This window comes from Apis mellifera, linkage group LG6, assembly GCF_003254395.2.
Source record: "Apis mellifera strain DH4 linkage group LG6, Amel_HAv3.1, whole genome shotgun sequence".
Lineage (NCBI taxonomy): Eukaryota > Metazoa > Arthropoda > Insecta > Hymenoptera > Apidae > Apis > Apis mellifera.
The window spans coordinates 1,936,805-1,959,238 of NC_037643.1; the positions used below are offsets into that span (position 1 = coordinate 1,936,805).

Here is a 22,434-nt window from a genome sequence, read left to right on the forward strand (position 1 = left end):
ATCGATATTTTTATACAATGTTATATGATAATCAAATAGAATTTATCAAATTAAAATGATGGGTTAAGGCAAGCAATATAAGAAAGTACTCGAAAAAGATTGTTTTCGAATATTTAAATAAATACATACAATAGTACGTGTTGGGATGATTTCTCATTTTTTTATTCTGGAGAATCATATAGTATATTGCTTTGTTGCACAATAACAATGATATTTCGTTCTGAATGGTTCGTTAACGATGAAAATGGAAATTCTCTTCTTCATGATAAACCATGCAGATTTAAGGCAGATTTTCAAATAGGGTGCTGTTGTTTTCTGTAATATTTCTAGTAACTTTTCCCGTTCTACAAAGTGAAACATTTTCTTGAATTAATTCCATGGTCGTCCGTATGATGGAACTAGGTTCGATTTAGAAAATGGTCGCGTGCCATCATTGTTGTTTGCTCATTTTACAGAAATATTAATTTTACGTTACGTATATTTATTAATTGCGAAACAGTATCAACGATCATGTAGTAAGTGATTTTTAATTTTATATGAACGAATGCATTTGACAGTTTCAATCGTGTTTAGTTGTAATAAGATTAAAGAATGTTTATTATTATCGTATATATATATATCATTGATTACGATAAGAACACATCTGGAAAGTTGTAAATATCGAATTAACTCATAGATTGTATGAATGTGTGTATATTTGTTAAATAATATTTTTAATATTTTTTACTCATGTCAATTATGATATAAAATATATTTAATGTACTTTGAAAATGCAATATAATTTTGATAAATATTTTACTAAGGTTAGATTTATTTTATATATGCATATGGTGATGAATAATCGACTTTCATTTAAAAAAAATATAAAAAATTTAAATTATATAGCAAGTATAAGAAAAATAAGCATTTTATTTCCAACGCAATCAATAATTTATCAATCTTATCATAAGATTTAAATTTAATAAGAAAGTTCCTCGCTATCTAAAATCTTGTTGAATTAATTATCTGATTTTCTTTAAAAGCAATCTAAGATTTCTTTGTTAATTCATTTAAAAAAAATACTTTTATGTTAATTTGAAGAAATATGATATTATTTCTTCTTTTTTTTTTGTATTATTTTAGCAATGCTTTTTATTTATAAATTTTAGTCACGCGAAAAATTTTTACAAATTATGTATACGTAAAGTTAGTAGAATACGTTTAATATTATAGTAAAAATTTAATGTGAATCATTTATAAAAGTATCGGTAAATGATTTTTTTATAAACTTTGATTTCTTATATATTTTTTATATTATATATTATTTTTTCTTCATTTATAATAAAATATGCTTACAAATTTAAAATAATATCAATGTTATATAATTGTTTTAAATAAAATTTATTATTTAAAAGAAGTTTTAGAAAATTTACTAAAAAATCTAATTTTGATAATCAAGTTGTTACGGATAACGAATGCTAAAATACCGACGGATCTCTTAACAATAGCTGTTACCGACCTAGATAGTTTTAAACCAGATGAAGAGGGCGTAGTTAGAAATTAATCCTAGCAATGTATGCGATCAACGTCGTGTTATTTATAAGTACAAACGTGTGACGTGATATTTTTTAACAAAAAGTATGTCATTATTTTTATTACTGTTTCATTGAATTATTAAACAATTAATATAATTATGTATATTATGTATATTGTGAATATTAGAAATTTAAATGCTTACATGATCTATAAATCTTGACATTTATAATTTAACTAATGTGAAAATCGTACATTTTTTATTTTTAACTCCAAACATTGTGTGTAAAGATTCTTATAAATTATAAATATCACGTATTAAATAAATTTAAAACTAAATTTTAAATATAAAATTATTTTTTTGATAAAAATTTTTATTACACGATTATCTAGTTAAATTTATATAAAATTTAATTATTAATTTAAACGTGACTAATATTATTATTAAACGGATTATTCCAAAAATAAATACAACAATTTAATTGATCTTAATTTAATATAAATAAAGAGACTGAAGCATTAAATGCCATTTAAAATGTTGAATGGATATTTTTGATCAAAAGGTTTTCAACATAAATATATCAATGTTCCATCAGTGCCTTTAAATATAGAAACAAAAATAATAAAAATAGCAAAAACAATATACGTATTCTTACAAATTTCATACATATATACATACATATTTTGTTGTATGTATATATTATATTTATATATTGTATTTTAATCGAATTTTTGATTTTCAATTTATCTTTATTATTTTTTATTCTTATCTTAACATTCATTGAAATCGGATTAAACATTTGTTGATCGATCCTTCTAGAAACCGATTGATTCTTAATCATCTTTGAAACGTGACCTAATAGAGGAAGTCTCTAGAGTAATGTCATTATTATGTGGTTAACCCACATTGTAGATATCAAAAATAAACTCACAAATTTTCAATAAAAACTTCTATATTATGATCCACAAATAAAATACAAAAAATAAATTGCAAATTTAATAGATATGAAAATGTAATGTAAAAATTTTTGAATTTTTGAGAGTGATTAGATAAATAGAAATATATTCGTCGTAAACTTAAGAATTTGATATTTATTTGTAGATCTTATACGTTAATGAATAAAATTTATAAAATTGTAATTTTAATAATTTTTAATAATAAATTATACATGATGTATAAATTTTTTTCGGTTTGACTTTAATTATTGGAATAAGAAATTATTAATAACTATGATTATTATTGTATTATAATAATTTCGAAAAATATTGACAAAAAGAAAAATGGTTTTTATTATATTTTTGATATTAAATTTTCTATATTTATATGTTTACACTATTTAACAAATTTTAACTTTTTTCGATCTTGTAACTTTCCATATTTTGCATTTTTTATAGATCTTAATGTACTGAATACAAATCTGTAAATCTTTCTTTTTTTTTTTCAGAGACAAAGTTTTAAAATCGTTTAAAAAAAAACTTTGGAAATGTTTTGCTTTTATAATAATAATAATAATAGCTATTTAATTGCTCTTGGCATGAAACGACTTGGTGGACTCTGCTGAATAAAATTATATAAGTTGTTACTAGTTGTAAACATTTAAATATATTTAAATAATGATCAAAATTAAAAGGACAGCAAAAACGTTGTTTCAATTTTTGTTGATATTCTTCAATTTATTTCAAAAAATAAAACTTCAGAGAAAAAAAGTCTAATCATGCGAGATTTTTCTGCTAAGAAAGCTGAACAAAATTATATAAATTGTTACTAGTTGTAAACATTTAAATATATTTAAATAATGATCAAAATTAAAAGGACAGCAAAAACGTTGTTTCAATTTTTGTTGATATTCTTCAATTTATTTCAAAAAATAAAACTTCAGAGAAAAAAAGTCTAATCATGCGAGATTTTTCTGCTAAGAAAGCTGAACAAAATTATATAAATTGTTACTAGTTGTAAACATTTAAATATATTTAAATAATGATCAAAATTAAAAGGATAGCGAAAACGTTGTTTCAATTTTTGTTGATATTCTTCAATTTATTTCAAAAAATAAAAGTTCAGAGAAAAAAAGTCTAATCATGCGAGATTTTTCTGCTAAGAAAGCTGAACAAAATTATATAAGTTGTTACTAGTTGTAAACATTTAAATATATTTAAATAATGATCAAAATTAAAAGGATAGCGAAAACGTTATTTCAATTTTTGATATTCTTCAATTTATTTCAGAAAATAAAACTTCAGAGAAAAAAAGTCTAATCATACGAGATTTTTCTGCTAAGAAAGAAAAACTTATAAAGTCAATTTTTGTTATCAATATAGAAGTTAAATATTTTGGCAAAAGACACAGCGATAGCAGTGATACTCAATGACGAGTTCAATGGTCATTACGCTATATGGCAGGCAGAGATGATCGACATCGTTGAGCACTACTGTCCCATATTTTTGCCAAACTATTTCGTTTTTGTATTGAAAACAAAAACGATTTTGTAGGTTTCTTTCCTTAGCAAAAAGCTTTGCTTTATGATACACTTAAATTTTCTTCTTAAATTCATTAATTTTTGAAATAAATTAAATATCAAAATGCGCATTCTTTGAACTTTGATCATTATTTTAATAAATAATAAAAATCTAATAATACTTATAATATTTTGTTCGAGAAAATTATTTCGTATCAAAGGTAATTGAATAATTTATATAGCGTAAAAACACAAAGAAATTTCAAAGTTCAAAAATTATAATTGTTTTTTTTTAAATTTATTTAAATTTATTTAAATATTTAATCTGCAGATTCTAGGGAAAAAAGAATGATTTATGCAGATCGATGTTCATTAAAATTTATAAGAAATATCTATTAAACGTTACAAAATCAAGATACGCGTTGAATAAAAAACAATATTATATGCCGTTTCTATAAACAGATTGCAGTGGCTTGCTATTAAAACAAGTATAACAAGTAACAAATGTCATCACGCTTATAAAGTATATATATATATATATATATATATATATATATCTAGATAGATATTTAGATAGATGTAGATATAAATGTAATAACGTTATAATACATTATATACATTTTGATTATCGAGCATCATCATCGTTTACAAAAGCAGTAGATAAGAAATAATCACGTACACGTTGTTATAGACTTTATGACAAAAATCAATGTAACAACAATTTTTATTGGAAGTTACGTGATTTAGCAATCGCAAACAGATCGTAAAATTCTTGAGATATAAGATTTCACTCGTGTCATACATTTATCGTACATGCCTGAACTCATTGATCCCGATAATTAAATTGGGATCTTCTTTTTCGAAAAATTTCAGATTATTCGAATATTTTTTACGTTTCCGTTATGTTTAAAATCACGAATCATTTCAATTCAATCCATCATCGTAGTGTAGATATTTAATGATAAACCGATGAGATCGTAAATATTCGAGTTATTCATACAAAGTTTTGAATACGATGAATGATATAAATTCTTTTGCGTTCGATATAGCTTCGAATGAATGTACAATCACATAGGTGAATCATCTTCAACGCGATTCGGTGGAAGTTCGTGTGCAGACGTCTGCGCGATGCAATATTGGTCGTGTGCCACGATTTCACGTGCTTCCGTCTACACCACGTTTTCAACTCGAACCGTAACTGTTGATAAATGTGAGCGCTGTGAAAAAAACTGCACGTGTCGTAATGCTAGAATGTTTACCGAAAACATTTGCATTTGAGCCGTGATTGGTGAGAATAAAAAAAACAAACAGGTTATTGTTGAAATGAATTCTTAATAAATTTCAAGGAACGTTTAGTTTAGACAATTTAAAAATCTTTGAATTTTAAACGATTTTTGAAATTGTTCTTTAAATGTTTTCTTCACGTTCAGATTTACGTCAATAATTTAATATGAATGGTTTTGTTCATATTCATACGTTTGTATCAATATGTAATAAAATAAGTAGATTTAATTATTAAATTTTAAATCAAAATGTAGGTCAAATATACATATGAATTGCTTTCTTTATTTTAAATTGGCAATAGTCCAAGGAGAATCCTCCTTAAATGTGGATCGTTATTTTTTGTTTACTATTTATCACAAAAATTCATTTCAATATATGAAGTAAAAAAGGAAAAAGTTTAACTGATAAATCAAATTGCTTATTTTACAAATTAAATTGTAAATAGAATATGATTGACATTACGTATGTTAAGATAATATTTTAATAATTTTTATTTTCTTCTGTTTTTTCATAAAATCTATTTAAATTATTCTGATGAAACAACTGTTTTCCCTTATAAATATGTAGAAATGTTTTATCATTATATAATATTTATTATTATTCGAAAGAAGTAATATTCGTTAGATTAAAAATTAGTTTTCAATTACTTTTTAATGATAAAAAAAATTTGTTAAATTGTAGAGAAAATTGCTGTCAAAATCTTCAAGTCAGATATTAAAGAAATATGTAATCTCAATTGCATTATTACAATCTCGTTCGAAGTGGTACTTGGTGGTCAATTACTTGAAGCTTAGTAGTTGCAGTGCAAATTGCATTACGAGATTAGTTGAACATGTTACGCGTCATACAGGATCAAATATAGATGACATCGGATCCGAGATACCTAATAAACACGATCTCCGACCTTATAGATCAAGATTTAAACGATCTAGAATTCGTAGAACATAATATAAACAACTCCAAGTCAAATAGTAACTACTTGAAATGTATAATTAAAAAATTATAAACCTCGTCAGAAACTTAATACTACGGTAAGATTTAATAATGATATTGGATTGAATAGATTTATATTTAAATGTGTTTAAATTTTATAAAAATCGAAACGATTATAAAGAATTTGAATTATTATTTATGAATTGTTGAATCTATCTTTAAGAATAATAAATCAAAATTCTAAGAAGGAACTCTTTCTTAAAAAACATTTATATAGAAAAATTAATACATATGATCTTGATTTCATAATTTTAATTCTTATGCATCAATTTAATATATATGATTTCTCTGTTTCTTTTCTTAATTACGATTCAAATTTAATTTTATCATTTGTAATTTTTGATAATTTTCTATCAGAATGATATCAGCATCTTTTGAAAAAGTGAAATGAAATATTGAAAGAGTTATTTATTATGTTAATGATTAGATTAGATAAATAGTAATTAAACAGAGATCTTTTTTCTGAAAAAGAAGACTGGAATCATTCCACTTGATAAAAAATTAAAAAATTTTTCTTATATTTTTTCAAATAATACGCTTATGATAATAATACATAAAAATTCATATTTTATTTTATATAGATAGATAGACAAATATTTATAATATTATTTAGTTTATTTAGTTTTACTCATCTTAAGATTTATGGTGTATACAGATATCAATGCTATAGTTTAAAGGTATACAATTTCAAAGATATATTTATCTATATATATAGTTAAGTAATAAAGTTTAAAGTACCAGTACATATTAACCAGAATGATATCACCGAGAAACACGAGAATGGTTTATATTTGATTTTTGAAATAAGAGAAATCTCACGATCCACATTGCGTTAAATAACACGTTGTAACGCAATTATATTTGAAACATTGTGTCTGTTTGGACAGAGAAAGGGATTAAGATAACGTGAAAACAGTTTCTCGACAACAAGGAAGTATAACGGCGTTTAATAAACTGGATGAATCATTAATATCATGGATATCTGATTTACAAACGAAAAGCTGTATATATATGTATATATATATATTCGAACTGGAAAGAATCGATATGAATATCTTATTGTTTTACGTTTTATATATATTTATATATATAATATATAAATATAAATTTATTCTATAAATAATGACCATATTTTATTTTCATCGAATTCCATTTGTATTTCTATAAGTTTCCAATGTAATTTGCAATTCAAAATCTGATAAAATGGAGTTTAGATAATAATGTTTTTCCGTTTCAAACTTTTTTGAATTGTAATTTTTTTTTTGTGATATTCTAATAACTTGTTATCTTTCAAAAATTAAAAAAGAAATCTATAAAAATCGTTCATTAAAATTAACAATAACAATCTCTTAAAAAATATTTTGTGATTTTTAAGAGTATCCATAATTGAATATCATATTTTTATAACAAAATATTGATCTTCTTTTATTTTATATCTTAAAAAAGAAATAAAATTATAGATGGAATGGAAATGATATGAATATTAAATTGTTTTGAACTTTCATGTTTTTCTTGCCATCGAATCGAATAATTGTTATTTTAATTTTTTATTTAATTATAATATAATTTTAATTATTATTATATAATGATATTTTTTTATGTATTAAATTACCGTAAACTATAAACTTTTGTTTGCCTTGAGAGTAAATATTCTTTTTGCATTACTGTACATGTTTCGAAATGAGTAATGCTTTCAACCTTGTGCATTTTTGCTACTTGCGGCACTCTTAATCTAACCTTACCATTTTCTACCTTTTAAAATATCCCTTGTACTCATTACGGTAATTATTTGTAATCTTTTTTCTTCTTCAATATTATTACGTACAAAAGTTCAATATTATTACGTATTAATTTATACAACAAAGTGGATGAAAATATTTTTTTTTTTCAAATAATAAAACTCGTGTTCGTATATAAAATGATGGAAATATACCGTTCATAAATATTTTATTTGAATAAATAGATACGTCTAATAACAGATGTTATTATAATAAGAAAATATTGAAAAATGAAGGTCCAATTCGTATATTTAAAATATAATTGTACATGCTATTTATTCAATTGGTTTTCAATTGATTCTAAAGCGATTGTAAAAAGAATGGAAGAAATACAATCGAGATAAGATACTATATCTATATAGATATAGGTATAGTATATATATATATATATATCATAAAAATAAACTTTAATTAATTAGTAAAATTGATTTTATGAATAATATTTATTATATAATAATTTGATATTTATTTTTTAAATATAATCATAAATAATAATCATAATGATTTTTCATTAATTTTTATGAATTTGAAATATGTTGTTAAGATTATTCTTCTGAACAATTTTATATATATATATATTATATTATTCTTATCATATTATTATTGCTCAATTTTAATATAAGAATTACAAACAAAAATATTTTTTAAATTAATTTTATTTTTAACTTAATTTTTTAGATTTGAATTAATTATTAGGTTATAAGAATGAAATTGAATATTATATTAAAGAGTAAAAAATTTTTTACTCTTACATTAAAATCATATTTTTGTCAAAATAAAAATTCAGCAACTAATTAAAATATAATTGTGAATAAAAGAATTAAGTATCTTTTCTGTGGCTGTTTACATACAGTGTGTGATATCATAGTATTTACGTCATTATTTACATAGTATTATATATACATCATCATTACTTATTCGCTGATTGGACATTTTTCTAATTCACATCAATTTTTAACAAAAAAAGTTAATGATAGGATTCAAATATCATTTATTAATGAATGTACGTGTCGAATATACAAATTAAAAAATACTTATTAAAAATTATGAAGTATATTTTTATAAATGCTTCAAAGACTCGAGTTGCAATTATATAATGATATAATCTAATGTATAAATAAAAATTCTTTAGATTATCTTGGAAAAAAACTAACATATATAAAACTTATCAAAAATAGTGAGGAATCTAATGTAAATAATGAGAAATCATTATAACAACTGCTAATAAAAATAAATAATAATTAATAAATATATGGTTAAATATAAAAATAATATATAATTATTGCATGGATAATTTTATAGGATAATACAATTTGATATATAGATATAGATTTAATAGTAAATAGCAATATTGCTAATAAAAATGATATAAAATGGATAAAATCTATAAAATTCATATTTATATAAAAAAATATTCTACGTATATTTAATTTATTACGTTTGCTCACTTTTCTATTCTTATTTCTTTAAAATAATCTTAATCTTCCATTTCTTCTTCTTAATATGTCCCCCTAATATATTTCCTTGCATTTTATTCAAGGTTATAACTTTTTTACTTTTTCAATATTAAAATGTTTTGCTCCATCGATATTTATAGTTTAAAAGAAAGAAAAACAGGATTAAAAAATGCTTACATAATTTACTTAATTCAATCTCATTTACATGAAAAGAAAAAAAATAAATTAACCCCTGATATCATCACGCTAATATTTTTCCTCTAATGATAATAACATGATCGCTGTTTTTTTCTTTCTTTTTTTTTTTTTGTCACTTTTCACAGTTGCTAATGATTCGTGTATAAGAAAATTGAAAGAAGTACACATTAGTTGAATCATCAATTAAGATCCATCCATTTTATAAGACTTAATCTTCGTCAACGACATGTTTCCTTGATTCTTAGATAAAATAGTGTCACGTAGAATCAAAACGATACATTAACAAATATTTATATATATATATACACTCACAAATATATATAGTATTTACACTCGAGCTTTCGCCTTATTAGTATTATCTTGTGATTCTTCCGGGTTACTTATGGAATGCGAATTTTCAGTTTGCTATATCAAATTCTTATTTGATGAATATACTTTGATTATTTTTAAGTGCAATAAAATAAAATAATAAAATTATTAAAATTCTCGAAATCAGAGAAAATGAAGTTTAAAGAAAGAATGCATGAAGAATGTATGAAGAAAATATAAAGAATATTTTTGATGAAATGATAGTGCTGATTCTAAATATAAAAATAAAAAAAAAGAAAAGAATAATATTTTCTCTTTTAAGATTATGTTTTGAAGTAAATCAAAATTTTTCAAATACAAATGAAATTATTTAATTTTCGAATATATACAAGATTCGAATATACGAATTATGAATAAATAATTATTTTATGAAGAGAAAAATAAATAAAAAATATAAAAATTTATTGTTTACGTCCTTGTTTTTAAATATATTTATAATCAAGGAGAATCTTCACGATAAATTTTTTTGAAAATTAATTTTTAATTTAAAATTAAAATTATGAAAAAAATGTATTCCATATTTTTTTTTATGTTCACATGCAGAATTACCTTCTATCGATAATTTATTCATAATCGATAACCAATTTCATTTGTACTTGAAAATTTTTTAAATTTAGAATCACTATTTGGTTTGTACTACGATTTCGAGAACAATGTAAATTTTGTGATTAAACCAATGTCGAAAATCAATACACATTATTTACAACAATTAAGAGTGTGAACGTTTTAAGTAGTTACAAAAAATTAAACAAATATGAAAGATAAATTCGATAAAAGTCTTATTTAAGTTTATTTAAGTATCAGTATTTAAATAAATACTTCGATGATATCGATTGTTTCAAATATAGATTACATACATATTGCATAATATGTTAATAATTACATGATATTACATTAAATATAATTTTTGATAAATTAAGATTGAATATTCGTATATTTTTAATCATAATTTGTTATTGAACTTATATTATTACTATGTTTATTATTATTTTTTACATGGAAGAAATATTTTAAATATTTTATATTGAATATGAATTAACTTAATTTTAATTTTATTAAAAAATTCATTTTCTTCTAATTTTTATATGTTTTAAAATTTTTTAATTTTGTTTTTTTCTTACTTTTAATTTTTCATTTATGAAATTTCAAACAATTTTAAATTGCTTTTGACTCGAATACTCTCAATTTCATTTCAAATAACAATCTCTATTGTTGTATATAATGATATTGTTATATCATTTCATATAACAAATTTTTAAATTTAAATTACAAATTGCATTATAAATATTAGATCAATAATACTAGTCATTATTTTTCTCATATATTCGTTATACGTTTAGATGTATCTACATAAACACTTTTTATATAATTTGTGAAATAATATTTTAAATTTATAATAATTTTTTTTTCACAAATAATTCAATGATCTTTGATTAAACAAATATTAATATAACATGTATATTAAATAATAAAATTGTTTTGTCTTATAGGAAAAATGGAAAAAAAAAGAAATATATTGTCTCACAAATTGCTATAGGATTTTATCAATTTAAATTGCATCTACATATTCTTATGCAAGCGCAATTACACGAGGCTTGTATCATTTCTAACTTTAATTTTCATGCTATTATTTGTGATTTTAAACAAATAAGATATAATATCTCTGTTTCTTAAAATTTTCATGAAATAACACAACAAAAAGTAATAATGCATTACACTGCATTTTAAAACACACATTTAATTTTTAAAAAAAATTTTTTAAAAATTGCTTTTAGTCATTTTATGTTAAACTTTCAATTTAATTTCGAATTTTGACTCATGATATTTATTTAAAAAAATTTCTTTCGAAATGAGAAACTACTTTTAGCAATGAACCAATTTCAAATTTCGCAAAATATGATTTCCAAATATATGATTCAAAATATAATTTTCTTTTCTGCTTATAATATTTTTCATTTTGAAATTTTTTTATTTTTTCGAAATAATATAAAATAAAATATCTGGTATTATAAAATTATATAAAGTTGTTTCACTCAAAAATCATATTTCGTCTCGCTCTTTTATGAATAATCTGCTATTTGAAAAATCATATAAAAAAATTTCATTTTATTTATTTTTTTTTAAATAGTTATTTAATATTATATGGAATAATTATTATTGATGAAACTTTTTATAATAAAAAATTAGATTTTATATATTACAATTTTTAGAGAAAAAAAATTTAATAACTTTTTGAACTTTCATTCAAGATTTCTTTAAATTTTCGAGAGGTTTAAAATTAATTTAATATATTTTTTAATTTAACATTTTTAACATTCGATAAATCAAAATTTTTAACATTCGATAAATTTTTCTTCTTATTTACAGTGAAAATCAATTTTGTGACTTTTAGTGACGTTTAAAAATCTTTTATACATTCTTTTTTTTAACATTTTAAGAAAAAAATAATGATTTTTTTTTTTTACGTATCACGTTTATGTCATCATTTTTTCATTTAAATTTTACAAGTCTATAATTATTAGCCTCTATTAAATGGAGAAACCCGTTACGCTTTCTAAATCCGTTTTCCGATGTTGATTTTGACGATTCGTCTTTCTCGTTTTCTGTGTATATTGTATTTAAATGAATGATTTGTATCACATTTAATAGTATTTGTTACTGCTTCGAAATGAATAGAATTATATTTATTTTGCATTAATACATAACTGTTCTTAATCGTTTTGTAAATATATCATTTCCGTTCCAGCTATGAATTACATGTAATTAAAATTGTTTAAATATTTTATAAATTTTTAATTATTTGAAATATGAAGATTTCTTATCTTTAATATATCATAATACTTTAATATTAAAAATTAAATACTATTATTAAATAATAATATAAATTTTAAATTTTATTAAAACAATTTTATTCAAATTTATTGCAGCCTTGGTATCACGTTATAGCGTTGCGATGCTAAATTTCGTAATTTTCCTAAGAAAAAATTTATTTTGTTACGATAAATTTCGTTGTATTTTTACCTAAAATATTCATTCAAAATTTAAGTTAATGCACGTTCTATGCGTTTTTCTAACGAAAACATCTTTACCTCGGAATAAGATATAAACAAAATGCCACGAGACTAAAAATCTCGATGAAAACATCTGTAAAACTGTCATCAATAAAAAAGATAAGACGATAAGAAACATTTGTATGTATATGGATCAAGTATTTTATACGTGGTATATTCCCAGTTTCGCAATAACATCGTTTAACTTTATTCTTGGCAGCAAAGTTTTATCGTCACCGCTATTGAACATTTCATTTTAAAAAGTCTTGTAATAACATTTGAATACAAATAGCTTAATAAAAACAGAAATTCTAATGAATCAGTAAAAGAGAGATGAAAAAACGATAAAGAAAATATTTATTTATTGATATATATATATAGAAAGTAGAGGTTCAATAAAAATATTAATTCATATATGTTAATGATTTAATCTCTCAAAAGAAAAAGCCACAAAAGTGAAAAGCAATAATAATATTTTTTTTCTTTTTTTTATCGTGTATTGAATAATTTTCCTTCGTAATTTTTCTTCTCAAAGGAGTAAGACTTTTATTATTTTAATTCTCCTCTCTTGTGTTCAGATTTTTACATCAAGCATATACACGAGACGTAACCTTTTATGAACATAATATAATGTTTATGTAATTAATATAATATAATTAATTTGTAAAAATTATTATATTTATTTCTACCATATTAAATATATTTGAAAAAAGAATTGTGCATATAAATATATCTTGTAGGATGCTTTTATATATATCTGCACAATATATTTTTAAAAACTCTATTCTAGTTAATGAGTATACCAAAATTGATGTACAAAAATGTCAAAGAAAACCGAGACTTATTTATTACTATATACAATTGAAATTTACACATGAGACATAACTTTTTATGAATATAATATAATATTTATTTAATTAATATAATATAATTAATTTGTAAAAATTATTATATTTATTTCTACCATATTAAATATATTTGAAAAAAGAATTGTGTATATAAATCTTGTATATGTATCTTGTATATATAGGATGCTTTTATATATATCTGCATAATATATTTTTAAAAACTCTATTCTAGTTAGTGAGTATACCAAAATTGGTGTACAAAAATGTTAAAGAAAACTGAGACTTATTTATTACTATATATACAATTAAAATTTATTCATGAGACGTAACTTTTTATGAATATAATATAATATTTATTTAATTAATATAATATAATTAATTTGTAAAAATTATTATATTTATTTCTACCATATTAAATATATTTGAAAAAAGAATTGTGTATATAAATATATCTTGTATATATAGGATGCTTTTATATATATCTGCACAATATATTTTTAAAAACTCTATTCTAGTTAATGAGTATACCAAAATTGATGTACAAAAATGTCTAAGAAAACCGAGACTTATTTATTACTATATACAATTGAAATTTATATATGAGATATAACTTTTTATGAATATAATATTTATTTAATTAATATAATATAATTAATTTGTAAAAATTATTATATTTATTTCTACCATATTAAATATATTTGAAAAAAGAATTGTGTATATAAATATATCTTGTATATATTTATATATATCTGCACAATATATTTTTAAAAACTCTATTCTAGTTAATGAGTGTACCAAAATTGGTATACAAAAATATTTAAGAAAACTGAGACTTATTTATTACTATATATACAATTAAAATTTATACTAATCTTAAAAGATGAAACTATTTTATTTTCATTTGGCTTCATCTAATGCAAACATAAATTACTTATAATATGAATTAAATAACCAAAACCAAATCTCAACCGATACTTTTCTGTTATAATTTTTCTTTTTTCTGATCCTCCAAAAGAAATACATTAATATATATATATATATATATATATATATATATATATATATATATATATATATATATATAAAGAATTTCACAATTAAGCAACCAGACTATCCAAATATCTCTTTCAATTATGATTAAAAAACATTGTACGTATAATTAATTAATTAATTAATAGCTTTAAGCGACGAAGGATAGAATTCATTATCTTTGTTTCATACTTGATGCCTCGCACAGTGCACATGCATATATGGTATAAAGTTGAAACAATTATTTTTTCATTCTTTTATCAAGGTGTGGAGAGAGGCGAGGGGAAGAAGTAAGAGAGAAAGTGAGATGGATTTCATCGTTGAACAAATCAACTTTGTTTGATATAATTATTAGTGAGTCGTCATTGCGCGCTTCCATTGAAGATCACTGTTTACGGAACATAAAGTATCGCGCACGGGATCCTCCCTCCTTCTTTTAATTACATCGCGTAGATATAATTAGAGTCATTGTTCCGACGAGCACGGGTTCGTATCAATTTATAAATATCTCTCGAGAATGTCATCTCTTTCTCTCTCTCTCTCTCTCTTCTTTCACGGTGAATATACTGGGGAAAATTACCAATCAGGTTTTCACTTCGAAGAAAAATGACTAAATTGTTAAAATAATTTGATTAATTTTGCAAAAAAAAAAAAAGAAAGAAAAAGGAAAGAAAGGATGGAATATACTTAAGAAGGGGAGGGGAGGGAGGGACGAGAGAATAACAAATGAATTGTGTTTTTTAAAATGAATATACGTATATACTTATATGTATACTTATGTGTATTTGTCCCTCGTTATTACGTTTTATTACATTACGTAGAATTCTTTGTGCGTTGTTCATTGTTACAAACTATCTCGTTTCGTTAACGTGATTATATGTTTTCTTCTGCACAAAGATGTTTTTTTTTTCTTTTTTTCTTTTTTTTCCTTTTTTTCTTCTTTTTCTTCTTCTTCTTCTTCTTCTTCTTCTTTTTCTTCTTTTTCACAAATGTCGGATGTTAATTTAAAAGGAAGAAAAATGTGTTTTCTATTTTTGAGTTGATAGTTTGTGTTTTTCGTACAAAAGTTTATATTCCTAGTTTTTTTTACATTCTCATGTTTAGTAATTGGCAATTACTCCGTCAAGGAGTTCCTTTTATTACAAGTCTTGATTAGAATGTTAGATTTAACCAAGTGCCATATTCGCTGGAAGAAAAGGAAGAAAACGTCCTCCATTTCAATGACAAAAAGAGCAAAAAACGGTATTTAATTAAAGTAATAATTTATTTTATTTATTTTTCTTTTCTCCTTTTTCTTTTTTTTTTTTTTCTTTTTCCTTTTTTTTTTTCTTTTTACCAAGTAAAAATGTTAATAACATGATTTGGCATAAACTTTTTATGAATAAAAAGTTAATTAATTATTTAATTATAATTGTTTTAATAACATATTTAAATGGTTTTTTTATAATAACAAATTTATGAATTATTAAATATATTATTAATTATTCGTACACGTGTATAAACTTATAAAGATTAAAAATCAATCAAATTAAATTTATTTATTTAACTAATCTAACTAGTTAATAAAATATTTTAAAAAATTTCAATATATAATTTTCAATATATCATTATCATACACTGTATTATTATATTATTATTATTATTATTTTTTTCTCTCTCTTAAATAATTAATATATAATAACAATACTGTTAATAATTATTAATATTTAATAACGGTATAATTATGTAATTGTTAAACAATAATAATAATAATAATAATAATAACAATAATAATTTCAATTCTTGCATAACTTCCATATGAGGAAGATCCATAAAGAAATACGCATCGTCGCGAGAACAATTTATATTCTCGAGAGTAAACGAAAACGGAAGTTTATCATTATTGTGATAAGTTTTTTTTAATCGTTTATCGAATTTTTATACACGATTATATTAAATATAATCGAATTTTTACGCGCGATTATAAAATTGATCGGGACCTTTGTGACTTCGCGAATACATGTAACAAATATGTATAAAAGTTAATCGAAAAAAGAAGAAGAAAAAAAAAGGAAAAAAAGTCGCGCAGATAAAACTCGGATACCATATAAACCATGAACCGCTTTTGTCACCATTTTTATTTACGTTGTTAATTCATCTTTCTCATGGCCGTATTAAACTGCAATAAAGATATCTTGGAAATTTTTCTACGATTACGTTGAAACGATGATTTGCTACGTGACAAAATATCCAATGTAATCATTTTCAAGAAATTTTTGATATATCAATATTTCATACACATGTTAATCACTTTCCATGATTTTTTAAATTCTATGTTATACGTTATGTAAGCAGTTGATTTTATTTTAATTCAAATAAGCAAAATAGTAAAAGTTATTATTAAGAGACAAAGAATTGCCTGATTTATTTTAGGATTAGTGATTACAATTTTTTAATTCGAGTAATTGAATATTCTAAAATACATTAATGATGATCTGTAATGGATTTCTTGGATTTTAAAACAGAACATGATTTATGACAATTTTGCATTCATTGCATAGTTTTTAAATAAAATTTCTAATTCTAATAAATAATCTTCTACAATACATCTTAAATATTAAAATTTGTAATTGTTATAAATAAGTTTGTTTTTTCTACATAAAGTAAAATTAAAGAGATTAAGATTCTTAGAATTAAGATGGATACCAGATCTCAAAGATATAATAATGATTCATTTGTTTTCTGTGTCTTGTTTTCTTGCTTTTTCATTTTCATATCATAATTCTTGCCAAGTTTCTCTTTTCCATTAATTATACCATATCTTTTAATGTAATTTACTTGATTTTATTTGTTCCAACATCTACTTGTACTATAATTCATATCTTATGATCCTAGGTTCATATAATTGCATATTAAATCAATATGCATTGATCGTGATATACTTGTTCTATTTTAATAGTTTGATATTAAGATTAATGCTTTCATATTTTTTATTTTTTATCGATTTATGTAAGCTCAGAAAAATCCCTTAAATTTAGATAATGCATCTAGATAAGTGATAGATACGATCACACGAATATGGAGAACTTTACTGGATTCAGGAAAATAGAATCGTTTTCTGTCTTTTGTTCCATAAAATATCTTTGCACACTTTACGTATATCAAATACATATACTTTTTCCTTTATTGCAGTGATCATATCTATATTTATGCTCCTATTAAACTGTACATGCAACTTGCTACATGCAAGATACATTTTCGATTTTTCAATTATTTTTTTAATACACAAATCTTCCTATCTTCTACTTTTATCTAATCTTTATACAATCCACATTATTGCTCATTATATTAATTTTTTCTTCTAAAGCTTTATTTTGGACAACCATTTTGTTTCGAAGAAATGGAAAAAAAATATAATAAAATTCGCAATTCGATCAATTTCTTATCTTTCTTCTAAATACCCAATGATCGATCGATTCCTGTCACAATCCGTAATTGCGTCAATCAAATTGATTAATAAATGATAAAAAATAATATTTTAATTTCACAGAGGGACGACACGAGTTTACTCGCGCAATTTTTCTACGCCGACGAATCCTTGAACGCCGTTGCCTGCGAGTTGGACTCGTTCGACGGCCGCCAGGAGCCGGAGAGATGCACCACGCTGGTCAATCAACTGCGCCATTGCCAGGACAAGGTGTTGACGATATGCAGCCAGATAATGGACGAGCTGATACCGGAGAGCAGGGCGAACCGGGACTTTAGGGTGAAATTCCCCGATGACGTGATGCAGGAGAATCTTGCGGGCCAGCTGTGGTTCGGGGCGGAATGCTTGGCGGCCGGCTCCTCGATCATGAACAGGGAGGCTGAAAGTTCGGCCATGAGGCCGTTGGCGAGGGCTTTGACGAAGTCTTTGGACATAGTCAGGAATTTGCTCAGAGAGCACGCGCTGAAAGGTCACATGAACCTGAAGGTATTTATCGGACGTGCTTGTTCAAGTGTTAACAATGAGTCACATAATCCTTTTACGCCGGCCGACTCGAGTTCAGGCTTTGCCATCTTGTGTCAAGTTGGAATTACCATTTTTGTTTTAATTTTAATCAGAAACAAATACAATGAAAATCTTCCTACACTTTTATCGATATATTTTTACTTCGACGTTGTATCATTGATATTAATTTTTTATGCATTGATAAGCTTTAAAAAAGAATTTTATAAAATATATATAATTCGTTTGTTCGAAATTATTTTTGTAAATATTTATTGGATTCGTTTCGTGTGTTTCAAGCTGAAAAACTTTGTATCAAAATTCGTTTGAAGCATGTGTACATTTGATCGACAGCGAGATGAAATAGTTGTGACTTCGAGATTTTGATGTATTTCAACGTTCTGTTTTTCTTTCCTTAGCCGTCGATCTTAACGATTACGTAAATGCATTTGGGGCAAACATTGAACCCTAAAATATTCAGGCTAGGAACGTGGACTGCGTTTTAGGCTCTGGACTATGTATTGAGCTTAATTTATTGTGTATGCTCTCGTAGGATTGTGTCGAGTACACATATCACTAAACACTCTAAAAGCAATTCTGTTTGTAAATGTGTTATATCGAGAAATTTATTTCTTAATTGAATCTTTTTGAAATGAAATTAAATATTGCTAAAAATGTGTAAATTAGATCAACTTTAATCTTTATCATATTTAAAATTTTATTTCATAATTGTTTCATAATTAATGAGATTTTGTTCTTATATATATATTTTAAAAAATAAAATTTCAGAAGAGATAATAATTGAATTTGAAATGAATTACGAAAATTACGTCTTTCGAAGAAATTTTTCGCGCAGAGAAGCACATTTCGAATTTACTTTTCAATGCATACTTTGCATTATCGTAGAGTAGATACAACTTTCTCTTTCGTGCAATACTTACCTTTCGAGGACGGTAACAATTATCGAGCACAATTTTTGTTTAATAATAAATAATTTATACGTTAAATATATTATTTTGTTTATATCGATTAATTGATTGTTTAGTAATTTTTCATTATACATCTGAATGGAAAAATTCGATATCGAGTTTTATGTTTACACAAATATATATCGTAATATTGTAATTCTTGGCAAGCATTTTTCAAACTTTATAAGAAAGCAGTAACACCGTAAAAAGAAAAGAAAAAAAAAAAAGAAGAAGAATATACTGGGTCACTAAAATTTATGCATGTCTCTTTGCACGTGTAAGAACATGGAATCATTCCAGCAAGACAAAAGAGATGTCGAGGCTGCTAGTTTCAGAATCCTCGTGTATTTGCATTTTAATGGTAAATTTTATGCCTGTCATAATCGAGCTTTTTAAATTATTTTTACGGGTTATATTATGTTGTTTATTCAAATTAAATATATAATTATTAATAATATATTTTTATTATTTGTAATTATTACTAAATTAAAAATTTTGAATTAAAAATTTTTAAATGTTTAAATTTAAAAATGTTCTATCTCTATTTATCTAAATTTTATTAATACTCGTATTTATATTTTTTATTAATTCATATATTCAATAATGCCAATGGTCATTAAAGAGAAATATCGTTCCATTTTGCTTTACGTAGATATATTTTTTGAATTGAATGCATTTTTAAATTCAAAATTAAACTCATATGAAAATTCATATTGTAAAAATTTTATTTCAATTGTTTCATAATTAATGAGGTTTTGTTCTTATATATTTTAAAAAATAAAATTTCACAAGAAATAATAATTGAATTTTGAAATGAATTATTATTATTTTAATTTACATAATTTTTATTGAAAAATTTATTGAAAAAAAAATGGAACTATATTAATTTATTAATACATTTGTAACAAATTTTTCAAATAAATTTTAAAATATAAAACATTACATTTAATTTTACATCGTACATTTATTCTATAACAATTGTTCAATTTATGAATTAAAATTTTTATGAAGAAAATGTAAAAAAATAAATTACAAAAATTAAGATATTACAGAAGATGAAGAAAAATATGATTTAAACGAAAAGTATTTTCCACCAAAAATACTAATAGTTATTTAATTATTCTGTTGACCAGTATCTTTCTCAAACGCAAAATCCATTGGACCCGTCCCTGGAGAAGCTGATCGAGTCGTTGAAAATCTTCGATCGGTTGTTCGCCGATTTCGAGCTGTGTTACGTAGGCGTGATGGTGCCGGTGAAATCGACGAAGGAGTACGAGCAGCAGGAGCTCGTGTGCGTTTTATTTTCGGAGACGCTGCAAAGAGCTCTCGAACGTGGATTGCTCAGCCAAGCCGACGTGGATAATTACGAGCCAGCTCTGATGTTTACTATTCCACGTTTGGCGATTGTTTCTGGCCTCTTGGCTCCGCCTGGAGGCCCTTTGTGCCTCAATTCCCCTGACAACATCAGCGAAGTGTTTAGACCTTTCAGGGTAAGAAGAAGAACGCAATACGTATTATAAACGAGTTATAATTAACTCGTCACTTATCTGTTAATTAACGGATTTTATAAAAATTTGATTACGATACCAATTATTATGATTAGAGAGATTAGTTAGAATTACTTTTTGGAATGAATGAAGAAGATTGGAACAAGTTAATCTTGTCATTACGTTAAGATATAAGTTTTGTATCAACTATGAATGAAATCAACTATTCTGGAAGATTACATTGTGGGTTAATAATTATAATTCCATAAATTCATTATTGTTCTATATTCATATAATAAAATTACATTTGTCTCATATTATTAGATTGTTGAAATAGTCATTTTTATTAATTTGTAAAGCTATTCAATGATTAAATGTACTGTTAAATATTTGTTGTACATATCAATTAAGTTTGAAATTAGATGAAATTGTGTATTATAATGAACTATATTTCAAATTCAAACGTTTTTTTTTTTAACTGAAAAATTTAAAATTTAGCATATCTTTCATTGATGTAAAAATTATTTAATGATAAATTATAATCATAAAAAATTAATCAAATCACAAGTATAGTGATTTTAATTTTATTTTTCAGTGGACAAGATTAAATTTGCTAAATTAGACTAACTGATTATTATTTTCAATAAAATATAAATGTTAAAACTCATACTTCAATTCAATACTTTTAATATTATGAAATTATAAATAATGCTCTTAAGATTCAAAATATATGGTGAATTTAAATCCTAAAAAAATTGATTTACATCACTGTCAACTCACTGTCAACCCGCCAAATATGCTATACATATATGATTATAATTGAAGTCACTATAATAAAAATAAATTTATTCTAATGAAAATAAAATATTATATAATCATATTGTTTATCATATATTTTAATAAAACTATATGTTAATTTCTTTTAATAATTAAAATAATACTTTTTTATAAGTAGTTCTAATATTAAAAGAATGGAAATAAAAGATTACTTTGCAACAATGTTTCAAAGTTTTAAAAAGTATAAATTTAAAAAGAAGA

At 23.2% G+C, this 22,434-nt stretch overlaps 1 protein-coding gene across 1 annotated transcript in view; it reads left to right on the forward strand.

Annotated features, from left to right (window-relative positions):
• LOC413998 (lateral signaling target protein 2 homolog) overlaps window positions 1–22,434 on the forward strand; it is a 47,890-nt gene that overhangs the window by 17,523 nt on the left and 7,933 nt on the right. The window contains exons 2-3 of the mRNA XM_026441167.1: window positions 18,504–18,926; window positions 21,043–21,399. Coding sequence (XP_026296952.1) covers window positions 18,504–18,926; window positions 21,043–21,399 — 780 coding nt within the window. The remainder of the gene's footprint in view (window positions 1–18,503; window positions 18,927–21,042; window positions 21,400–22,434) is intronic.